General features: G+C 38.8%; 1 protein-coding gene across 10 annotated transcripts in view; it reads right to left on the bottom strand.

The window, feature by feature from the left end:
• Positions 1-23,204, bottom strand: part of Pcm1 (pericentriolar material 1) — a 100,476-nt gene that overhangs the window by 41,250 nt on the left and 36,022 nt on the right. For 9 of the 10 annotated variants that reach the window (XM_070016329.1, XM_070016335.1, XM_070016331.1 and 6 more), the window contains 9 exons: positions 22,132-22,280; positions 21,872-22,001; positions 20,135-20,275; positions 18,521-18,711; positions 17,005-17,202; positions 14,842-15,061; positions 14,590-14,735; positions 13,295-13,485; positions 10,527-10,698 (listed from right to left, as the gene is read on the bottom strand). In XM_070016329.1, the coding sequence (XP_069872430.1) occupies positions 10,527-10,698; positions 13,295-13,485; positions 14,590-14,735; positions 14,842-15,061; positions 17,005-17,202; positions 18,521-18,711; positions 20,135-20,275; positions 21,872-22,001; positions 22,132-22,280 (1,538 nt within the window). The remainder of the gene's footprint in view (positions 1-10,526; positions 10,699-13,294; positions 13,486-14,589; positions 14,736-14,841; positions 15,062-17,004; positions 17,203-18,520; positions 18,712-20,134; positions 20,276-21,871; positions 22,002-22,131; positions 22,281-23,204) is intronic. The other variant, XM_070016332.1, reaches the window with a different exon arrangement.

Raw genomic sequence — 23,204 nt, 5'->3', positions numbered from 1 at the left:
CCTGCTCCAGTCTAAAAAATGATATAATTACTTAATGAAAACTAGAATAACTTTCATTATCAAGCATACATAAAACATTAATTAAGCCAGGTGCCATGGTTCAGGCCTGTAATCCTAGCTACTCAGGACAGCTGAAATCTGAGGATTGTGGTTTGAAGTTCACTAGGGCAGTAAAGTCCCCCATGAGACTCTTATCTCCAATTAACCTCTCAAAAACTGGAAGTGGACAGCAGAGACACAGGGGGCCGCTTTCAGATCACCAGGTACCGGTTTGCAGAACAGCGGATCGCCAGGAACAGAGAAACCTACCAGCCGGGAGTCTCCACGAGGATCCCACCCCCACCCCTCACTCTCCACCCGAGCAGAGAGGCTCCATCCCGCCAAAGCCGCTAGGCACCAGCAGCGGGACAAAGGGACCTGTCGGCAGACCACCCGCCCGCCCTATCGCGATCACAGCGACCTGGCTGGGCCGCTTGGGCCCCAGAGGTACCGCGAAGAAGCTGCCTGAGCGTTGACACTTTTGACCCGACAGCTTCGACAGAGGCAGAGACAGAAAAGAATCACACAGAGCCACCACCGCCCAACCCAGCCCGGATTGCAACAACAACTGACGACCTACACCACACAGAAACAAACAGCTCCAGGGTGAGTACCCCACAGGGGAAGTGTATCCCTCAAGGGAGACCAGAGCTGGAGGGAATCCCCAGACCCTGACCTAGACTCCCTACCCCAACACCCGGACCACAGGACCCACTAAAACTGGGAACTGTTTGAGAGCTCCACCAGCCCGTGGAGCACACTCAGCTGGCCAGGCTAGAGCAAGAGCACTCCTGGAAGGGAGCTTAAATGCCCAAGCCAGGAACAGCGCCCCTGGGTCAAGACTACCAACAGTAGAAGAAATTTGAACTGTGTCCCCCAGGCTGTATAACCTAGGTGGTATACACATCAGCACAGGCCTAACGAGTGCGCTCCAGGCTGCATAACCTAGGTGGTACACACATCAGCACAGGCCTAACAAGCGTGCTCCAGGCTGGGGCCGGAACCAGGCCCGGGGATCCGGCGCCTGAACAACACAACCAACTCCTCCCAATTGAAGTAAAAAGCTGAGCATACGCCTCAACAGAGGGGAGAAAACCAGGAAACAACACTCCCCGGGAAGCACGCCTGTGACAACAAAAGACCTGGAGGCCCAGGACAAGAGAAGCCCAAACCCCACCAAAACTCCACCCATATACCCTAGACTGGGAATTGGGCAACACAGGCTGCCAGCACCTGATAGTAAGCAGGAGCTCAGACTGTTAAGGCGGCTCAGCAATAGAGATAGTCTTGGATGTATGAGGCCCTGGATCTGATTCCTCAGCATCACAAAAGCAAAAAGGGTCAGAAGTGGTGCTATGGCTCAAATGGTAGGGTGCCAGCCTTGAGCTGAAAAGCTGAGGGACAGCACCCAAACCTAGAGTTCAAGCCCACAACCAGCCCAAAACAAACAAACAAAAACACATCAGGAGCCCATAGCAGACTCCAGTATTTGGGAGAGTGCATCCAGAGCATCCATTCTTCACAAGAGAACCCGTAGGAGCAAACACAAGCAGTCTAGGCTGCTCAACCCTTCCAAAGGCGGGAACTGCCAGCAATCTACAGCAGAGAGCTGAGAATCCTAAGTAAGTCAGAATAGCAGCTGGAAATAGGCTCCCAACAGAACTCAGATCAGGCACAGACTCTCTCTACCAATACAGAATCAGCAACCAAGCAAAGACAGACACACCAAAACAAAATTGAAGAGCAGTCTCCTGAACCTCCATGCGAAAATCACAGAGAAAAATCACAAGGTTTACCACCACCCAGGACAGCAAGCTCACCTCAAAAGCCAGCAGCCACGCAGGGGAGAGCCCCAGTGGGAGCAAAGCAGGAATGGAAGACAAAAGCTACATCCAAGGGTTGCTGGAGGCAATGACTCAAGAAATAAAGCGAGAAATTGATCAGAAATTGAAAGAGCACAAGGATGAACTATCCAAAGAGATACAGGGTATCAAACAAGAGATGCATGCAAAAATAGAAGCTGCACAAACCTCAGTAAGAAGTGAGATAAACGCCAAATTAGAGGTAATGCATACCTCATTGAGAGGTGAGATCAGTACTCTGAGAACCAATATTGAATCCATAAAGGGATCCATTTCCTCCATGCAAACCACAATAGAAGCCACTGTCAACAGAGTGAATGAAATGGAAGGTAGAGTGTCAGATACAGAAGACAGAATACACCAACTGGACCAAAAAGTGACAGATATGGAAAAATCACTCAAATTAAACCAAAGGGATATTCAAGAGCAAGCAGATAATGCTAAAAAATTTAACCTTCGCATAATTGGAGTGGACGAAGGTGAGGAATTCCAGAGCAAGGGAATGCAACACCTATTTAACAAGATAATCAATGAAAATTTTCCTCACCTCAAAAACGACCATCTTAACTACATCACAAAAGCTTATCGAACACCCAACAAGCAAGACCCCAGGAGAAACACTTCTAGACACATTATAGTAAAAATGATAGATCTGAATAATAAGGAAACAATCCTGCATGCAGCAAAAATGAAGAAGGAGCTATATTACAATGGGAAAAAAATAAGAATTACTGCAGATCTCTCTACACAAACAATGAATGCAAGAAAAGCCTGGGAAAGCACCATACAAGCCCTGAGAGCCAATAACTGCCAACCCAGACTGATCTACCCGGCAAAGCTAGCATTCACATTTGATGGAGAACTGAAAACTTTTAATAGCAAAGAAAAACTAAATGAATACATAAACATTAAGCCAGCATTACAAAGAATTCTAAGAGGGGGGACACAACCTGAAGAAAGCAACCAGGAACTGGGGCCTGCCCCAAACAGGCGTTACTCAAAGTCTAACTGAGCAAGCACAGGAGGAAAGGAAAGAAGAAAAACTTAGGAAAACAGAATGGCAGGGACAACAATGCATCTCTCTATACTTTCTCTTAATATAAATGGGCTGAATTCGCCAATTAAAAGAAAACGAACTAAGGACTGGATCAGAAAACAAGACCCATCCATCTGTTGCCTTCAGGAGACCCACCTCTCAGCCAAACATACAAACAAACTCAGAGTGAAGGGGTGGAAAAGGATCTACCAATCAAACGCCCCGAGTAAGAAAGCAGGTGTAGCTATCCTGATATCTGACAAAATAAACTTTTCATTAAAATCAGTACAGAAAGACAAGGACGGACACTACATATTAATAAAGGGAACAATCCAAGAGGAGGATATAACCATCATCAACTTATATGCCCCAAATATTGGTGCACCCAGATATGTCAAACAAATGCTCTCAAACTTACAGAATAAAATAGATCCCAATACGATAATACTAGGAGACTTTAACACACCACTCTCACCAAAGGACAGGTCTACCAACCAGAGGATTGGCAAAGAAGCTACCGAATTAAGAGAGGCCATACTGCAAGCGGAATTAACTGACATCTACTGAGTATTTCACCCTAAAACAACACAGTACACATTCTTCTCAGCAGCTCACGGAACTTTCTCCAAAATAGACCATATCATAGTTCATGCAAGGAACTTAAGCAAATACAAAGGGATCGACATAATCCCCTGTATCCTATCTGACCACAGTGGAATCAAGCTAGCTCTCAATAACAAAGCATACCGCAGAAATTTCTCCAATACATGGAAATTGAACAGCACACTCCTTAACAATGCCTGGATAACAGAAGAGATCAGAGAAGAAATAAAGCATTTCCTACAACTCAATGAAAATGAAAACACCTCACAAAGAAACTTGTGGGACACAGCAAAAGCAGTCCTGAGGGGCAAATTTATTGCCCTCAGTGCCCACATCAAGAGAATGGAGACAGACCAAGTAAATAATCTCATGTTGCAATTAAAACAGCTAGAAAAACAAGAAAAAATGGGACCTAAAGCTACTAGACGAAGCCAGATAACCAAATTAAAAGCAGAGATTAACCAACTAGAAAATCAGAAAACCATAACCAAAATAAACCAAACAAAAAGCTGGTTCTTTGAAAAAATAAACAAAATTGATGGCCCATTGGCTAGATTAATTAAAAAAAGAAGAGAGGAAACCCATATTAATAGGATTAGGGATGCCACGGGAAACATCACAACACGTACTCAAGATATCCAAACAATTCTAACAGACTACTTTCAAAAGCTATACTCTCTAAAGGAAGAAAATCGGGCAGAAATGGATGCATTTTTAGAGAAATACAAGTTGCCCAAACTGAGCAAAAAAGAAGTTAACCAATTAAATAAGCCAATATCCTATAATGAGATACAGGAAGCTATCAAAAGTCTTCCAACAAAAAAAAGCCCAGGACCAGATGGATTCACAGCAGAATTCTATAAGACCTTTAAACAAGAACTAATACCCATACTCCTCAAGCTCTTCAGAGAAACAGAGAAGGAGGGAGCTATCCCAAACTCATTCTACGAAGCCAATATCACACTCATCCCCAAACCAGGCAAAGACCCAACCAAAAAGGAGAATTACAGGCCAATCTCCTTGATGAACACAGATGCAAAGATCCTTAACAAGATTCTAGCTAACAGAATCCAGAAACACATTAAAAAAACAATTCACTATGACCAGGTAGGCTTCATCCCAGAGACACAGGGATGGTTTAACATACGTAAGTCAATAAATGTAATCCAACATATCAACAGAATCAACAGGTCAAGAATCACATGATTATCGCCACAGATGCAGAAAAAGCCTTTGACAAAATTCAACATTCATTCATGCTAAAAGCTCTGGAGAAAATAGGAATAGAAGGAACATTTCTAAAAACAATAAAAGCCATTTATGACAGACCAATAGCCAATATTATACTTAATGGGGAAAAGCTACAACCAATTCTCCTAAAATCAGGAACAAGGCAAGGATGCCCACTGTCTCCACTCCTCTTCAATATAGTCCTAGAACCCTTAGCCAGGGCAATAAGGCAAGAAAAAGACATTAAAGGGATCCGCATAGGGAAAGAAGAAGTTAAACTATCCCTTTTTGCAGATGACATGATACTATACCTCCACGATCCCAAAAACTCCATCCCCAAACTCTTAGAAATCATAAATCACTTTGGCAAAATAGCAGGATACAAAATAAACCCACAAAAATCAGTTGCCTTCCTATACACTGATAATGTACAGGAAGAGAGGGAAATAAAGGGAGCAACCCCATTCACAATAACCTCCCGAAAAATAAAATATTTAGGAATTAACCTAACCAAAGGTGTAAAAGAACTATTTAATGAGAACTATAAAAAGTTAAACAAAGAAATTGCAGAAGACACTAGGAAATGGAAAGACCTCCCATGCTCTTGGATAGGCCGACTTAATATAGTAAAGATGGTAATACTTCCAAAACTAATATACAAATTCAACGCAATTCCTATTAAAATCCCAATGACGTACATCACTGAAATACAGAAAACAGTCCAAAAATTCATATGGAATAACAAAAGACCTAGAATAGCCAAAACAATTCTAGGGGATAAAGACAATATGGGAGGGCTATCCATGCCGAACTTCAAACACTACTACAGAGCTATAATAACAAAGACAGCATGGTACTGGCATAAAAACAGACCCGAAGACCAATGGAACAGAATAGAAGATCCAGAAATAAATCCACAGGCCTACAGCCAGCTGATATTCGACAAAGGAGCCAAAGACATACAATGGAAGAAACACAGCCTCTTCAACCGCTGGTGCTGGGAAAACTGGGCAGCCACATGCAGAAAACTAAAAGTGGACCCCAGCCTATCACCATGCACCAACATCAACTCAAAATGGATTAAAGACCTTAACATTAAACCTGAATCTCTGAAACTACTGCAGGACAGAGTAGGAGAGACACTTGAACTAATAGGCACAGGAAGGAACTTCCTGAACAGAGTCCCAGGGTCACAACAAATTGGAGAGAGACTCGACAAATGGGACTACCTTAAAATAAAAAGCTTCTGCACAGATAAAGCTATCGCAACCAAGCTAGAAAGACAACCAACTAATTGGGAAAAAATATTTACCAGCAATATATCAGTCAAGGGGTTAACTTCCTGTATATACAGGGAACTCAAGAAACTAATCCCTCCCAAACCTAACAAACCAATTACTAAATGGGCAAGGGAACTAAAGAGGGACTTCTCAAATGAAGAAATAAAAATGGCAAAGAAACACATGAGGAAATGTTCATCATCCCTGGTGGTGAAGGAAATGCAAATAAAGACAACCCTGAGATACCACCTTACCCCAGTCAGAATGTCCCACATCCACAAATCAGCCAACGACAAATGCTGGAGGGGATGTGGAGACGAGGAACGCTATTACACTGCTGGTGGGAATGTACACTCATACAACCACTTTGGAAAGCAGTCTCGAGGGTCCTTAGAAAGCTAAAGATTGACCTCCCTTACGACCCAGTCATACCACTCCTAGGCATCTACCCTGAACAACAGGAACCAATATACAAGGACACGTGCACCTCCATGTTTATTGCAGCACTGTTCGCAATAGCTAGGATATGGAAACAACCTAGATGCCCCACCACAGATGAATGGATCCAAAAATTGTGGTATCTATACACAATGGAATATTATGCAGCCATTAGAAATGACAAAATAATGGCATTTGCAGGGAAATGGATGGAGCTAGAAGGAATCATGTTGAGCGAGGTAAGCCAAGAACAAAGAGACAAACAGTACATGGTCTCCCTGATAAGTGGATGATAAATCCAAAATGTTAGGTGATATGACAAAACTAACAGGACTTAAGAAAAAAAGAACTCCCACTCATCTGGTTGAACCACTACCAAATATCCCCATGCTGCTGATCACATATATGGTATATAACATGTGAGCACCGTTATATATTACAGACTGTGATAGACAATTTGCTCCAGGAAAGCTAGAATGAACTTGTGACTTTAAACGAGCATCATTATTCCACAATACTGTGAATTACCGGAAATTAAGTAATCACTTAATCACAATCAAAAAAAAAAAAAAAAGAACCTTGGGGAAGGGAGGGAGGGAGGGGATGGTAGGGGGAAAACAATGGAGGGGGTAACAATGTTCAAGAGGAAGTGTACTCATTACCTCACTCATGTAACTGTAACCCTCTGTATAGTATCTTTACAATAAAAAAATTAAAAAAAAAAAAAAACTGGAAGTGGAGCTGTGGCTCAAGTGGTAGAGTGCTAGCCTTGAGCACAAAGAGGCTCAGGGACAGTGCCTAGGCCTTCAGTTTTGGTGTGTGTGTGGGGGGGGGGGGAGGGGACAGGAAGGTGCGTGTGTACGCACCAGAGCTTCTCATTCTAGCTTGGTTTGCTACTCATGGCTGGTTTTCTACACACTTGAGCCATGCCTCTACTTCCAGCTTTGTTTCTGGACTTGTCTTCCTTAGTTGGCTTGAACTATGAACTGTAGATTTCAGCCCTAAGTAGCCATGATGATAGCAGCCACCAGTATCCACCTGAATGTTTATTTAACCATGTCTGCACTAAAAACTGTATTGCTTGGATGGAAATTCAATATAAAATGGTCAGAGCATCTAATAAAAAGAGGTCAACATGCCAAGATTAATCATATCATTCCTATAATGTGATGTCAGGAAAATGAACCCTTAGATATATATTTTAATGTTTTTTCTTTCATGCATGTGTTTCTAACGCATTTATAAGATTATCTCTTTGTTGCTTTGTATGTCCCTCCCCCACAGTATAACCCCTGCTTTCACTATATTTGATGTCAGTATAACTTGTGGAGGAGATGGGGAAAAACCAGTTGTTTAAGGATACAGGTGGACCTGATGCAACAATGAGAAGTACAAGTTGTCAAGTCCAAAACGAGCTTTACAACGTCGGTTGGGGGGGGGAAGGAGAAGGATTGGGATTGGGGGGGAGGGGGGAGGCTGGGAAGGGATGTGAAGGGTAAACCAAAGGAGGAGGCTGCAATGCTTGGTAAGAAATGTACGCATTATCCTGCCCATGTAATTGTAACCCCTCTGTACAGTATGTTCACAAATAAAATAAAATAAAATTTTAAAAAATCATATCATTCCTAGAGGTACTACAAAGTTGAAATTCTAAAATAAATTGTTAGGCCATGTATCGGTGGGCTCACCCCTATAAATCCTTGCTATTCAAGAGAATGAGGATCACACAGCTCAAAGCCAGCCTGTGCAGGAAAGTGTTTGAGACTCTTAGCTCTAGTTAACTACCTAAAGGCTGGAAGTAGAGCTGTGGCTGAAGTGGTAGAGCACCAGCCTTGGGTGAAAAAGCTAAAGTACAACAGCTAAGGCACCCAGTTAAAGCCTCAATACAGGCACACAAAAGATAGTTATTTGAGTAATAAACTAAAAACAGAAGTAATAAATACCCAGAAGTTTAAGATCTAACAATTACATAATAATATGGTTAAAGGAAAATTATGTGAATCACACATTTCTAAAAGTTTTTTTTTGTTGGTACTGGGACTTGAACTCACAGCCTTACATTTGCTCGTCAGACATACTACCACTGAGCTACTACCAGCCCTAAATTGCTATTTCTAAAGAATATAGATTTTTTTAAAAAATCATAAAGTTATTGCTGACAGAAAACATGCTTTATTCATCTTGGAGAAGTTTTTTCTGAAGTAAAAATAAATAAATAAAAGGACTATCAGACTGTTACCAGCTTGCTAGAACAGTAATTTTCTGAATACAAATAGTTAAAAACAAAAACAATGCATAACTTAAAAAAAAAAAAAAAAAAAAAGACACCTCCTTACCAATGACTGGCCTAAGGCTATAGTACTTTTTTTTTGTATTCATCCTCAGTCATGGGGGCTTGAATTAAGGGCTTAGCCACTAAGCTTTTTCATTCAAGGCTCTACCACTTTGAGCCACCCCTTCAGTTCTGGTATGAGTCTCATAAACTTTTCTTTCTAGGTTGACTTTGAATCAGATCCTCAGATCTTGGCCTCTTAAGCAGCTAGGATTACAGATGTGAGCATATAGTTCCATATTATTCTTTCATACTATTTGTATCAGAAAATTTATTTGGGAAGCCTACCATATTAAAAAAAAGTGAGAAAATCTTAATCATGATTCATACCATGTAACATCAAAATTTCTCAAGACAGTGTTGAGTTTAAAATTCTATAAAATGTACTGAGAAAGTGTGTCCTAAGATTTTAAACCAACCACACCCCGTCTCTATGACATGCAGCTTAAGAAACCTACTGTAACTATGTACACTATTGTTACAGTTTAATACAATTTACATAAAGCTAAAAATTTACAGGAAAACTTCTCAGGCAAAAATTGTTTTTATAATACAGTAATGATGAATACTGTAATTGACTAGTCTTTAGGAACTGATTCTAAAGATGTTCTGAATAAAATTATAAGCAATTAACTTCTGGCACTTATTATCAGTTTCCAGTTCTAAAGTCAGTGAACCCTTAGGGTTCACTTGAAGAACGCCAGGTGTTGGTGGCTCATGTTTATATTCCTAGCCACTCAGAGAGGCTGAGATATAAGGTTCATGGTTCATGGTTTGAAGCCAGCCCAGGCAGAAATGTCTATGAGACTCTCATGTCTTAACTACCAAAAAGCCAAGATGTAGAGCTGTGACTTAAGTGGTACAGTGCTAGTCTTGAGAAAAAAAAAGGTGAGGGCGGGCACCCTCACTCTGAATTCATTTCACAAATAAAATAAATACCAGCACAAATAATTAGCCTCAAACACTTAAGAAATCAAGAATAAAAATCAGTGGGTGATATACTTCCAAACTGAATCTCAAGAATACCTTTAATCAAAACTGACCTGATATTGGTCAAAGGTTAACAAAAAAATATACTTGAAGGGGCTGGGAAGGTGGCTCAGTGGTAGAGTGCTTGCCTTGCATGCATGAGGCCCTGGGTTCGATTCCTCAGCACCACATAAGCAAGAAAGAAAAAAGCCCAATGTGGCGCTATAGCTCAAGTGGTAGAGCGCTAGCCTTGCGCTAAAAAGCTGAAGGACAGCACCCAGGCCCAGAGTTCAGGCCCCATGACCGGACCCAAAAAAAAAAAAAAAAAATACTTGAAGACAGGTGCCAATGGTTTCATACCTGTAATCCTATCTACTCAGGAGGCTGAGACCTGAGAACACAATTTGCAGCAAGCCTGGGCAGGAAAGTCCATGAAATTCTTATCTCCAATAAATTTCTCAGAAAAAGCTACAGTAGGACTCTGCTGTGGCTCAAGTGGTAGAGCACTAGCCTTGAGCACAAAGAGGCTCAGTATAGCACCTAGGCCCTGAGATACGTGCCAGGACTGGCAAAATTTTTTTTAAAAAGGCTATAATTGAGTATATACTAAGATTCATAAGTTTCATTATTTCTAAAACTGTCAAGGTAATCACAAAAATCTAAATTATCTTCAAATTGTTATATGTAATATAAAAATAACATGATTAAGTATTAAAAGCAAATAAAAGATGTTATACCTTTGCTTTTCTGCTCCAACAGAGGAACTGCTTTCAAATGGTTTTGGAAAAGCCATGTACTCAGTTTTCCCTGAAGGATTCTGGGCTAATGGTGGCTGTTGTTCAGTAGGTGTAGAAATATTCTGAGAAAAATCTCCAAAATTAGAAGGAAATAAAGGGCTGAAATTCATACCTAATAAATGAAATCAATAAGAGAACAATACACAAGTGCTTTAGCCTTAAAATAGTATTTGAGTTCTAATTAAACATATGTTCAAACCCACCAAAACAAAACTACCCACTTGATAAACTAGTTCATTTACTCAATCCCTATTCACAGCTTAGCCTATAATACTTGTGATACAACCCTAATGATCCTCCCTTATGAACTAAAGAGTATAAATAAGATCACTTGGCATTCATTTTATTTATTACAGGGTTATGAGACTCAATTGTAGGCACTTATATTCTACTGGAAAAGTAGAATATAAAAAATAATCTGTTAGGGCTGGGAAGGTGGCTCAGTGGTAGAGTGCTTGCCTTGCATGCTTGAGGCCCTGGGTTCAATTCCTCAGCACCACATAAGCAGAAAAAGCTGGAAGTGGCGCTGTAGCTCAACACACACACACACACACACACACACACGCACACACGCACGCACGCACACCTATGTACAAGTTTAATTTTGTTCCTTTTTAATTGTGAAAGCAGAGTATGGTGAAATGCCTGCCAAACAGTGCTATGCACTAGAGGTGCTTATATAGGGCTAGAAGGGATAAGGAAAACTTCATAAAATAGAACCAGTTTATGTGATAAACAGCCTTTGTACGGAGTTAGCTTAAGTATGAAAAGTGTTACAGTGAAAACAACTAGCACATATAACTTCTCATTTGTTACTTTTAAGTCTTCTCAAGGAAGCCATACATAGTAGCTCATATCTGTAATTCTATTTATTCAGCAGGCAAAAATTGGAAAAAATTTTGTCAGGACACCCCTATCTCTACAAAAAAAATAAAATTAAAATAAAATAAAACCAGGGTAGGTTGGTGCACAAAAAAAAAAAAAAGGAGACAAAAACAAAAGCAACAACAAAACCAAGACTATCTAAAGTAAATGTACTTGTTATTTTGCCCATGTAATTGTAACTCCTCTGGACGATATTCTCACAATAAAAAAAAAAAAAAAAGTACTAGTAGAGTACCTGCCTATCAAGGTCAAAGCCCTAAGATCAAACTCCAGTACTTCCCTCCCCCCAAAACTTATTCAAATAATGTGTGCTTCCAATATTTATACTGCAAGACTAAAAAAGCTTGTTCAATTTTTAAATGCCACTCTCATAAAAATTCTGTTAAAAATACACTGTTGGGTATGGACACTTATTTTCACAAAGCTTTCCCAATTTCTTTTAGCCTCTTACACTCTCTGGCAAGTATCTCCTTCACGATTCACTTTATTTAACTAGTTGCTTAATTTTTTCACTCCTGTCTTAGGACTTTGCTTTTTAAACCATTACTGGCAGTGCTGTTAAGCCCAATTATCCTTTCCCTAAATTGCACTCAAGTCTTCTAGTAACCAGTTATACTCTTAGTTCTTTCCCTCCAATTTCTCAAACACTATTATCATCAATATAATCTTTGTAAAATATAAATTTTATTTCCCCACCTCATTTAAAGTGCATCAATGACCCCCTTTTGATTCAATATAGCCAAAGCTGCTCTGTACATCACAACAGGTCTCTGCCACAATTCAGCAAACAGCAATTACTTCTCCTCAGCCTTCACTCTAAACACCAGTTACAATTAACTACCTCTAAATTGTCTAAGTGATACATTATTCCATTCCAGTCATTCCAGTAATTACAACGTTCTTTACCTTCTTAATCTTTTTATTTTTTGGTCATGGGGATTGAACTCTGGGCCTAGGAGCTGTTCCTCAGCTCTTAGCTCAAGGCTAGTGCTGTACCACAGGCCAAGTGCCACTTTCAGTTTTCTGGTGGTTTACTAAAGGTAAGAGTCTCATGGACTTCCCTTCTTGGGCTGGCTTTGAAGCATGATCCTCAGCTCTCAGGCCTCCTGAATAGCTAGGATTACAGGCGTAAGCTACTAGCACCTGGCTCTTTTATTCTTTTAAGAAAATAAATTTTACTTTTGGCTTTTATGTATACTGCACCAGAAACATGACAACCAACATGATAGGAACACGGTTTTAGTTTTGAATTTAATGCAAAGGCAGCAGATAAGAGATTCACTTTAGTGTGAATTTTGCTGCAGTAGGAAACTCTATTTCCACTATCTAAAATGCCAATTTTCAAATGTTCTTTTTAAAACCATGCTCTAAAAAATCTCGCCTATTCCAAAACTAATTTGCTGACACTTTGAGAGATATGAGCATTTATTAGTATTCTTTGCTTCTGGCCCAGAAGACTGATAACTTATATAGTACTTAGCATATAACAAGAAAAACAGAACAAAATGAATAAAAGTCTATCATCAACAAGATATGGTGTTTCTCTTGAAGAGTACTGTCTTCCTCATCATTACTCTCCTGTTTTATACGTAGCTTGTATACATAGTGCCTGGTATACGGAAGGCATTAAACTGGTTCTTTTCCCCTCAATAAACAGCTAATGCAACCATTCCTAACCAATATACTTAATTTTGTTAGCAATTATATTAATTTTCATCACAGGAAACAATGCAGGAATGTTAAGTTTCCACTCAAAAATATGATGTTAAAAATTAAAATCTCAACCGATTTATTTATCTCCCCTTTAGATTTTAGTTACTTACCTGGTGCAAATGATGAGAAGTTAGTAAATCCAGGAAGATTAAATAGATTTACAGGCTGGGTTGGAAAGCTAAAAGGACAAAATAAACTGGGAGAAGAGGGGTGTGCTGTGTTACCACCTCTTTCTTTGCTTCTAGGTTTTTCCGGATGTTGACTTTGCTGGTGCATAAGTTCATTTAACATTTGCTTCAATCTACAAAAATGTCAAGTCAGTAACTTAAAATCAGTTATATTATGCTATATATAAAATATATCCAAAAATATATGTAACAAACATGGGTTTGGAGAAAATTATGGAAGGGCTGACATCAAGATACAGTGTACTTATAAACTGACTTGTTGAATGGTAATCTATTTGTACAACTACTTAAAGATAAAATTAAAACAAAATTTAAAAATGATTCAAAAGCACTCATACTAGACTGACTGTTCTTATACTATAAGAAGCATTTGTTTGCTCTGCTGGCTTAATTCAATAACTTAGCCTTTGTAAAAAGAACCAAACTTAAGATTGGTACTACTAGCTTACTCTTATAATCCTAGCTACTAGAGAGGCTGACAATGGCTTGAAGCTGGTGGCTCATGCCTGTAATCCTAGCTACTTAGGGGGCTGAGATGTAGCATCACAATTGGAAGCCAGTAGGGGCAGGAAAGTCTGTGAGACTCTTATCTCCAATTAATCATAGACAAAGCCAGAAGTGGCTTGTGTCTCAAATGGTAGAGTGCTAGTTTTGAGCAAAAGGAGTTCAAGGACAGCACCCAGGAATAGCAAAAGATAAAATAAAAAGGAGAGGTTGACAATGGGAGGATGGGTGACTGGAGGCCAACCTAAGGAGAAAAACTCAAGATCCTTTCACAACTCATAGGTAGACACAGTGGCATGTGCCTATCATCCCAAGCTACATGGGAAGCTAAAAATAATTAGTGAAATAAAGCCTGAAAATGTGGCTCCTGATATTGTGCCAGCATTGCATTCAAACCCCCAGCAGCACTGCGAGAAACACAAAAAACAACAGAACCAAACTCTATCAGATAGCAAGTATTTTGTTATGATTGTCATTATGGTGTAATTTACACATTTCACCTAATATAAGTACACAACTCACAAATACAAAATTTTACAAACCAAAGTCCACAATATACAAGATGACTAGTTTTAAATTTTTCAGGTTCCTGAAGATGCAATTTGGCTCATTTCTTTCTCAAACCCAGGTCTGTTTCCTGGAAGGTTAATTGTATAACTCTCTCTCAAGTTTAATATTCACTACACTCTCAATACTTCCAAGAAACAGGTTACCTCTGAACATTATTCTGTTGCCATGTTAGCTGCGTATAGCACTGGTTCAGCTGGTGCATTATAAAGTGCACTTGAGGAGAAGCAACATTGCTCGGCATAACACTATATGGACCAGTGAGAAGAGTTTGTAGCAGACATGACAGAGTCTATAATAAAGAAAAAAATTGGTAATAGTTACTAATGAGTTGAGGGGAAAAAATGTATTGCCTCAAAATAATGTAACTAAAGTTTTATTTTCAAAGTAAATTTTACCTGCTGGTCTTGCATTAAAGTCTGACAAATATTGACACTGAAATCAAGTTGTTTTTTCAACTGATTAATTTGTTCTTGCCACTGTTCTTTCTCCTCTATGTAAGACAGTTCTGACACCCATCGAAGGTTTTCTTGCCGTTGCATGCTAATATTCTGTTGTCTTGTCTTGGCTAACGGACGGTAATTTCCATCTGCTGAGAAAGGGCGATTGTTCTTCCACCTATTACAAGATTTAGAGCCTTAAAGTCAAAGTATGTAATGATTTTCCAAACAGTAATAAACCTGAAACCTGAATCTATGGACCAGCAATCCTTTAAATTAAAATTAGGAGAAAAATTATGGATTTCCAATCTGTTGTTTTTCAACTGCTTTCCAGTCTTTTTTATTCATGTTTTTACACACAAGCATCAAAGTCTGAATTCTGCAGAACAAAAACACTTCTGTATTGCAAGTACTTGTCAATTATTCCTGATTTATTTATTTATTTTTTGGGTCCAGTCGTGGGGCCTGAACTCTGGGCCTGGGCGCTGTCCCTCAGCTCTTCAGCTCAAGGCTAGCACACTACCACTTGAGCCACAGCACCACTTCCGGCTTTTTTTTTCCGCTTATGTGGTGCTGAGGTATCAAACCCAGGGCCTCATTCATACAAGGCAAGCACTCTACCACTGAGCCACCTCAGTGATTTAAATTTAGCCAGGTAGCCGGGCGCTGGTGGCTCACGCCTGTAATCCTAGCTACTCAGGAGGCTGAGATCTGAGGATCGCAGTTCAAAGCCAGCCCGGGCAGGAAAGACCTTGAGACTCCTATCTCCAATAAACCACCAGAAAACCGGAAGTGGCGCTGTAGCTCAAGTGGTAGAGTGCTCACCTTGAGCTGAAGAACTGAGGGACAGCGTCCAGGCCCAGAGTTCAAGCCCCACGACCGACCAAAAAAAAAAAATTTAGCCAGGTAACAGTTCATTATCAAGTGGTATTACACTACTTATTGATTTGTTGTTATTGGGTTTTTTTTGGTACCATATATGGGGCTTGAACTCACGCCTGGGAACTGTTTCTGAGCTTTTTTTGCACAAGGCTATAGTGTTCCACCACTTGAACCACATCTCTACTTCTGGTTATTTTTTTGTTAGTTTATTGGAGGTGAGTCTCACAGACTTTCCTGCCCAGGCTGATTTTGAACCTCAATCCTGAGATCTCAGCCCTGAGTAGCTAAAATTACAGGAATGAGCTGCTGGTACCCAGGTATAAACACTTTTATTCAGGAAATTATGTTTACTCTTAATATTGCAATTAATCTTTTCTAACTTTTTTTTTTTCAGGATAGGATCTTACAGTGTTGTCCAGGCTGGTCTAATATTCTCCTGGCTTCAAGTGATTCCCACCTCAGCCTCCTGAGAAATCAGGACTTATACATGTAATTGCAATACAATGGCAATACAATTACAGTATTTTTGTTAAAAGGTATTTTTCATTATCTATGACTTTTTCATTTTTGCTGTTCACCCTCAAAGATGAAAGCTAAAATATGAATCTTGATTCAGTTTAGCAGGAATTGAATATTACTATTCTAATATCACTAAAAATACATCAATGTCTTTGTCTCCATTTCTTTGAACAGAGATCCTAAAACCTTTGAATCTCCTGAGTGATAAATTATATCTTCTTATTTGTAACAAGCCTCTTCTAACCATATCAGAGTTTATACTGAGGTGATCCTCAGAAGGCCTTCAGGACAAGGGGAGTGGTCATCAGAAAAACCAACCAGGTCATTAGAGGTTTATAACTTTCATACTCAACACTCTTGACCTCCAGGGAGGGCAAAATAGACCAGAGATTGAAATTACCAAAGGCCAATGATTCAATAAATCATAGCCACATAAAAAGCTCAGAGACCTTTCAGGTTGGAAGCTCTTGTATACTTTCCCATTCTAAAATGCCCCATGTATCTCTCGTACCTTACTGCTCCTACGGTACATACTGCCTTTGAAGTTTCTCAGTTTTGAGTTTTTCTAGCAAATTATCAAACCTAAGGAACTATAGGAATATTCAGCCAAGACAAGAAATGCAGTTACCCTGGCACTTTGAAAATGAGCTGAATTTTAGGACACTTAGCTGGTTCAGATATATTTAAATTAAGGCAAACAATCCAAACTTGGAAACTAACCTATTTTTAGTTTCCTTTACATTATAAGAACTATGATTCACACCATTAGGAAACACAGGAAAATTATCATTGGAACTAGCATCTTGTTCTTCTTCCTCCTCTTCATCTGTCCGAGCAATTCTTTCAGAAAGGTAACCATCTTCATCTCCCTCTTCATCTAATGCACACTGTGTAGAGCCTCCCCAGGTTGCCATTGTTCTAGTGATTAAAACATGTAACACAGAAATCATATGGAAATGAGCTACTTAAAATCTATTACCTGACAGATACTGTATTAAACAGTTTGCTATATAAAATTTCACGTAAATATATTAACTATTAAGTGTCACTCTCCATTACCTAGTATACAAAATGTTTAGCTGTCTTGTCACAAAACAATTATCAAAATAAATTAACATAACCATACCATTTGGGGCTTTTATCCTAAATTAAATGTCCTTCACCTTTCCCTTGAGTAACTTCTCCACTTCAGTGCCATCCAACAAAACTTTCTGCAATATTGGCACTGATCTTTATTTGTGCTACCCTATTCAATAGATGCTTGGTAGTGGCTATTTGACACTTTAAATGTTGTAGACATGACTGAGAAAATTAATTTTAGATTGAATAGCCACCAATATCTACTGGTTGCCACACTAAAACATGCAATCTAGATTGCTGGTTTTGAAACCAGGTGCTCATCAAAATCACCTGAAAGACTTCACGAAAGAAAAGAGGTTCAGGCTGGTGGCAAAGTTCAGAGGGTAGAGCCCACTTAGCAATCATGAAATCTTGAGTTCAAACTCCCATTACTATACTCCACAAAGGAATAGGTAAGTAGTAGCCAGATAGAAGAAAAGATTGCATAGTTTGACCAATAAAATGTATATTAGGATCCCAAGCTCTAAGAACAGAAAAAGTTATTGTAAATGGAGAAATATCAGATAATATGAAAGGTGAGATCCCAATAAACTGTGATTTTGAAACTTTAAATAAAAATATTATGATATAGTAAAGTAACTGACCATATAGATCAAATCTTTTGGGCATATCCTAAATATGAAAACTTAAAACTTAAGTCTTGCTTTAATACCTTTAGGACCTTTACAAATAGCAGATGCACAATTTGTTAAAAAATGCTTATTTCTGCTGTAATAGAAAAGAATTGCAAAACATCTAGCCTTTTTCATTCTATAATTTTAAATTTGACTAAGAGAATAAGTTTATAAAGCTCAATAGAAAATGTCCTCAATACCTTGCTCATGTAACTGTAACCCCTCTGTATAGTATTTTTACAATAAAAAACATACAAAAAAAATACAGAACACCTATCACCATAGATGTATAAATATAGTGCTACGAACAGAAACATGCTGTAAGACGTTAAAACAGAATACAGTGGGATTCAGTTTAACTGAATCATAAATTCATTAATACTTCAATAAAACATATGGTTTATGATATGAGATAACGAAAATGAGGCTGCTTGCCTACATATTTAGTCAGGCTTTCAAGGAAAGATTCAAAAACCTCTTACTTTTCTGTTCTACTTTGCTGAGGAGTGCACAAGTTCTCAGACCCATCACTTCTCAAGGACACAGCCACTGGAGATGTTGTTTCAGCTAGGCCTTGTCTCCTCTGATGCTCAGCCATCAGAGCTTCCAGCTGCTTTCTTCTCTGTCTCAGCTCTTCCCTTAATATTTCATGTCTTCGCATATCTGACCAAAGCTATTGTTTTAAAAGTTGGAGGAAATATTTATATACTTATTTTACCTTAAAGCTTTCTATTTGCATGCTAAGATATCCATGAAAGCCAGTATATTTCAGTGACTAAAAAAGACAGTATTTTTTTTCTTTTTTTGTCAGTGGTGGGGCTTGAACTCTGGGCCTGCACTGTCCCTCAGTTCTTCAGCTCAAGGCTAGCGCTCTACCAACTGAGCCACAGCACCACTTAAGACTTTTTCTGTTTGTGTGGTGCTGAGGAATTGAACCAAGGGCCTCATAAATGCAAGGCAAGCACTCTACAACGAGCCACCTTCTAAGCCCCAAGACTATATATATATATATATATATATATATTTGTCTGTTGTGGGGCTGAACTCTGGGAACTGTCCCTGAGCTCTTCAGATCAGGGCTAATGCTCTACCACTTGAGCCACAGTGCCACTTCCGGCTTTTTCTGCTTATATGGTGCTAAAGAATCAAACCCAGGGCCTCATGCATGCAAGGCAAGCACTCTACCACTGAGCCACCTTCCCAGCTCCCCAAGGCAATAATTCTTAATGAAAACAAGTAGCATTTGAACATACTTCAGTAAAACAAAACCCTGTATTTTAGAAAAAAACTATTTTGTATAAATTATATGTAAATAAAGTTCTGACGAACAGACCTAACTGAAATTAGTTTTGTTTTTCACTATGATTGCCTAATAAAGACCAAATATAACAGTACCAGTGTTTGTGTTTATTATTTTTTGGAAAAAATTAATTTACTAATCCAACTTAGAGACAAAACACCTTGTTATTTAAAAACATATTTTGCATAGCGTATTTGTCTTCTATGCCTGAAGCCAAGACACCATCAACAGTACCAGAAAAGAAAAAAGCTTCATCAATTTTCAGTTCTCTTTTTTGGTTCTGGTCCTGTGGCTTGAACTCAGGGCCTAGACACCATCCCTGAGCTTTTTTGCTCAAAGCTAAGTGTTTAATAGTTGGGTCACAGCTCCACTGGCTACCTTTTTTTTCCCTTTTCTTTTTAGTGATTAATTGGAGATAAGAGTCTCATAGCCTTTCCTGCCTGGCTAGCTTTGAACTGTGATCCTCAGATCTCACTCTTTTGAATATCTAGGATTTCAGGTATGAGCCACCAATATCCAGCTCAGTTTTCCTTTTTAACATGTGATTTAAGACCAACTTAAAGGGCTGGGAATGTGGCTTAGTGGTAGAGTGCTTGCCTAGCATGCATTAAGCCCTGGATTCCACTCCTCAGTACTACATAAACAGAAAAAGATAGATGTGGCACTATGGCTCAAATGGTAGAGTGCTAGCCTTGTGCAAAAGAAGCTTAGGGACAGTGCCCAGGCCCTGAGTCAAACCCCAGGACTGGCAAAAAAAAAAAAAAAGACAACTCAGAAACAACACATTCGACCATACCTCATTATCTACTATTGAAGAATCTTCAGGCTCAAAAACAGATTTGCTTGTACCAGCCTCATTTTCATTAACAGTTGGGGTTGAAGTAACAGCTGGCAGGTATTTTTTTGTGGGACCATTACCCATACTAGCAGCTGACAGCTAAAAAGAATTGACAAAAACTATTATGAAGTATTAAAGCAATTACATTAATTGAATAAAACTATTTCTCCCGAACTCTAGAGCTACATTTAATCTGTTACTACCAGACTTCATTTGTCATCATCACTCAAAGATAACATATGAAAACAAAAACTAAAGATAATGAATAGAAACAGAAACACTAGAGAATAATGCTAGTGGAAAAAAATTTTGTAAATTTTTATCTCAACTCTCCCACATACTCCTCTGGCCATTTTTTAGGTTGGGAATAAAAAACGTAAGAGTTTAGAAAATACACAGTTCTATTAGAAACATATTTTTTTACATGCTTCTCTTTCTTCAAAAATAAAACATAACTTGCTGGGCACCGGTGGCTCACGCCTGTAATCCTAGCTACTCAGGAGGCTGAGATCTGAGGATCTCAGTTCAATGCCAGCCACTTAGGAAAGGCCATGAGACTCATCTCCAATTAACCACTCAGAAAACCAGAAGTGGCGCTGTGGCTCAAGTGGTAGAGTGCTCACCTTGAGCTGAAGAGCTGAGGGACAGCGCCCAGGCCATGAGTCCAAGCCCCATGACCAACAAAAATAAAGAATAACCTAACCAATAATTTTTGAAAACCTCAAAAAAAATTTTATTCTATTTTCAAATACCCCTGATACTTGATTATTTGACATGGATATCGTTTATTCTCTGTTCAATCTCCAAGACCCATATTATAAAGTTTTGTTTAATAAGCAGAAGTATGTACATTTAATATTAAGACAATAATTAATTTCATAGATAACTTGTGATGGTATAAAGGCTTTCTGATATAATTCTAGACCAACAAAAATGGAAATGCTCGTCTATGGTTGCAAAGTTTAAAGTAGAATATTTTAATAGTGGAGCACAAGTGGCTCAAACCTGTAATCCTAGATACTCAGGAGACTGAGATATGAGGGTTCCAGTTCAAAGCCAGCTGGGTATGTGCGCGCATACACATATTTTAATATAATAATTATTCATGAATATTTTTGTGCTGGTCTTGGTGTCTGAACTCAGGCCTGGGTGCTATCCCTGAGCTTTAGTTTTCCAAGATAGCAGTCTACTATTTAACCCACAGCTCTACTTCTGTTGGTTTTAATTTTGTCAGTTGTGGGGCTTGAACTCAGGGCCTAGGCACTGTCACTGAGCTTCTGTGTTCAAGGGCTACCACTCTATCACTTTAAGCCATAACTCCAATTCCAGTTTTCTGGTGGCTAGAGATGAGTCTCATGGACTTTCCTGCCTAGGCTGGCTTTGAACCATGATCCTCAGATCTCAGCCTCCTGAGTAGCTAGATTTACAGATATGAACGATTAGTGTCTGGCTTGGCTTTTTTTTTCTTTTTCATTTTTTTGCTGGTTAAGTGGAGCTAAGAGTCCCACAGACTATTCTAGTCCCTAAGAATGGAAATAATCAGTTTATTCCCATGTGCCACGTTTTATCAGAGTATAAATATATATGCTTAATCCATTTAATGTCACAAAACTAGATATAAATTTGTCAGTCAAGACTACTTTGAGCTGCTATTAGATTTTAAACATCTTATTCAAAGTGAAATTTTAAAATCACCTGTAGATCAGGACATGCCTTTTGCAAAGCTTGAATTTTCTCTTGAATCTCAATCAGTTTCTTTCTTTCTTCCTGCAATTGTTTTAGCTCTCTCTGTTGTTGCTGTAGTTTAGCCTCGTAAAATTTCTCTCTGTAATTATATTGACATTGTATTTATGGACTCCAATAAAATATGGTTAGTAGTATTAAAATATAATACAATAACCAAGTAGTTTTGCTATAACAGCCATTTCCTTTTGAAAGACCAAAGCTTATCATACCTTGCCTTTTCATTTACTCCAGTATCTTTCTGTGTTTTACTAGCATTTCCTCTTGCATTATTTGAATTTTGTTTGGTGTCTTCTGCAGGGTACAAATCACCCAAATTTGATGTATTGGCAGAGATAACTCCATGAGCTGTATCATCATCCTAAAACAACATAAAAAAAACCATCATGAGCCACGTGCCAGTGGCTCATGCCAATAATCCTAGCTACTCAGGAGGCTGAGATCTGACGATTACAGTTCAAAGCCAGCTTGGGCAGGAAAGTCTGTGAGACCCTTATCTCCAATAAACCACCAGAAAACTGAAAGTAGCGCTGTGGCTCAAGTGGTAGAGTACGAGCCTTGAGCTGAAGAGCTCAGGGACGTGCCCAGGCCCGGAGTTTAGGCCCCATGACAGACCCCCCCCCCCAAAAAAAAGGAAAACCATCTTGATAACCAGACACCATCTAATTTACATCTACTAAATATGCTAAGATATAAAAAGTTACATAGTTCATATAGAAACCACCTAATTTTTACCAAAAAAAAAAAGTATTCTCTATCAGCAGTCAAAAGTGAATTACTAAAAACTAAACTGGGTAAATTTTAAATGTGACTCATCAATTTTTCAGTGCTATGGTGCACTGGTGAAATTGAATCCCCACTGTTAGGTACTGAAAAAGACAGAAACATAATCCTTCTAATGTTGATTAGAGGTAGCCTTTAGAAAGTGATTAGGATAAGAAAAAAGAGAGATTATGTGATGTCTTAAACTACCTCAGGATTCTGTCATCACCAGATGTAGACTATTAACCATCATAAGAATGAGCTAAATAAATCTATTTTATTATAAAATTACCCAGACCCAAGCATCTCATGATAGAGAACAGATTAAGATAACTAGCAATAACAAAAATTTGGCTACTTTTTCTTGATAGGTGAGCTATCAAAAAATAGCCTTTTACAGAACATCTTAAAAACTAAACTCATTACTGTTATGAATAGGGAGGCTAGGAAAAACTGTGTTGTAACTAGAAAAATGAGAAGCAGCTTCACAAAGCATTGTCACAAACAAAAAGTGGAAAAACTA

The sequence above is a fragment of the Dipodomys merriami genome, unplaced genomic scaffold (assembly GCF_024711535.1).
Source record: "Dipodomys merriami isolate MVZ:Mamm:240054 unplaced genomic scaffold, mDipMer1.0.p SCAF_12, whole genome shotgun sequence".
NCBI lineage: Eukaryota > Metazoa > Chordata > Mammalia > Rodentia > Heteromyidae > Dipodomys > Dipodomys merriami.
The sequence above is the reverse complement of the archived record's forward strand: the minus strand, read 5'-3'. Positions and strand labels throughout refer to the sequence as shown.